Source organism: Austrofundulus limnaeus, unplaced genomic scaffold (assembly GCF_001266775.1).
Source record: "Austrofundulus limnaeus strain Quisiro unplaced genomic scaffold, Austrofundulus_limnaeus-1.0 Scaffold296, whole genome shotgun sequence".
NCBI classification, from domain to species: Eukaryota; Metazoa; Chordata; class Actinopteri; order Cyprinodontiformes; family Rivulidae; genus Austrofundulus; species Austrofundulus limnaeus.
The window spans coordinates 625,833-627,316 of record NW_013952698.1 but is presented as its reverse complement, the minus strand read 5'-3'; the positions used below and the strand labels follow the sequence as shown (position 1 = coordinate 627,316).

Here is a 1,484-nt window from a genome sequence, read left to right as displayed (position 1 = left end):
CTCTCTCTCTCTCTCTCTCTCTCTCTCTCTCAATTCCTGGGGCACATCAAAGCAAACTCCGAGCTGTGCAGGTGCAGCCGCGGCCTCTTGGTGGGCCTGAGTGAGCAACCATCTTATCTCCTCTGGTGCACACGTGCAGATACGTGACAGAGTTGGGTTCAAATATAAAAATAGATAATTTTGCTTTTGGAGGATAATGAGTGCAGGAGTCTGTTTGGTGTTGTTGATAATGCTTGAAGTGTGCTTTTATTTTGAAAAAAAAATGGTGTCCCAGTGTTCTGAGTCCACGGTCACGATTAGTGCTGGGATTTCTCATGGTGAATGGTTCCTAAATCCGGATAAGGAGGTGCATGGATCTGCAGCTTACGGATTATCGCAGTAGCTCTAAGTGTGCCTCGGCTCTCTTGCTTTGTCTTGTTTTTATTCATAATGCAGTGACTTCCACTCGCAGTTTTTCCAGATTCTTCCGAGTGACACAAACACAGGAAGAAATGTGTTTTTCAATCTCAGATGATATCTTGTTTGATCTTTTCAGATTTATGGCCAGCCTCTCAGTATGGACAGCTTCAACCAGAGCTCGCTGCCATCAAACAAGACCCCCAACAATGTGTTTGCAAACGCCTTCTTTGGTGAGTTCAAACCCTCTAAAAGGATGACACTTATGTTTTAACAATAACCTGTCAAATTGTTAGTGGAGATAAGTTAGTTTGAATAGCCTATTATATGAATAATTAGACATGTTGCAGGGACAATGTCTCTGAAAAATCTGGATTTAATCCTGAATCAGGATTGAGAATTACAAACAAACCATTGCAAATTTTCTCCTCTCAGATGATCAGCAACTAAAATCTTCATTTTTTTTATTTCTCATTAATGTTTCATTAAAATTTACTACCTGTTTTTTGATGAGGTCCAATTTTTTTATTGTGTTTGACTGAAACCAGTGGTAATACCATTTTAAGTTGGGATATTTTTTGTTAAACAAAAGCTGTTTATACGTGTGTAAAAATGTTCTTGTTAACTATTTCCCATCAGCAAATGGGCGATAACATTTCTGCAAACGTCCTTGTGTGTGTTTTTCTGTAGTGTTAGCAAAACATCTCATAGAACACCTGACAGATAGGTTTAAAATTCTCAGAAAAGAAATCAGTGAAGGTACATCAACAACTAAAAAGCTTTTGAAGTTAACACATTTTATAATGGTCAACTGACTGACTCTAAAAACACAAAAATACCTACATCTCATCTATGTTTACAGAAGCTAAAGTTTGGCGTGGTAGTAGCTGAAAGTAATTCACAACTCATACTGATATTGCATTGAGATTGCACAAAACATTATATCATTTAACCAAAACCATAATAACTTAGTCATTTTTTCAGGATGATTTTAGTGTAAAAATCTGGTATGAAGGTGCCCTTTAACTGTTTGTTTATTTATTTATTTATTTATTTATTTATTTATTTATTTATTTATTTATTTATTT

General features: G+C 36.1%; 1 protein-coding gene across 2 annotated transcripts in view; it reads left to right on the top strand.

The window, feature by feature from the left end:
* The window catches only part of LOC106526822 (transcription factor 12), a 13,621-nt gene that overhangs the window by 2,035 nt on the left and 10,102 nt on the right, over positions 1–1,484 (top strand). For both annotated transcript variants that reach the window (XM_014021508.1, XM_014021507.1), the window contains exon 2: positions 536–629. In XM_014021508.1, coding sequence (XP_013876962.1) covers positions 536–629 — 94 coding nt within the window. The remainder of the gene's footprint in view (positions 1–535; positions 630–1,484) is intronic.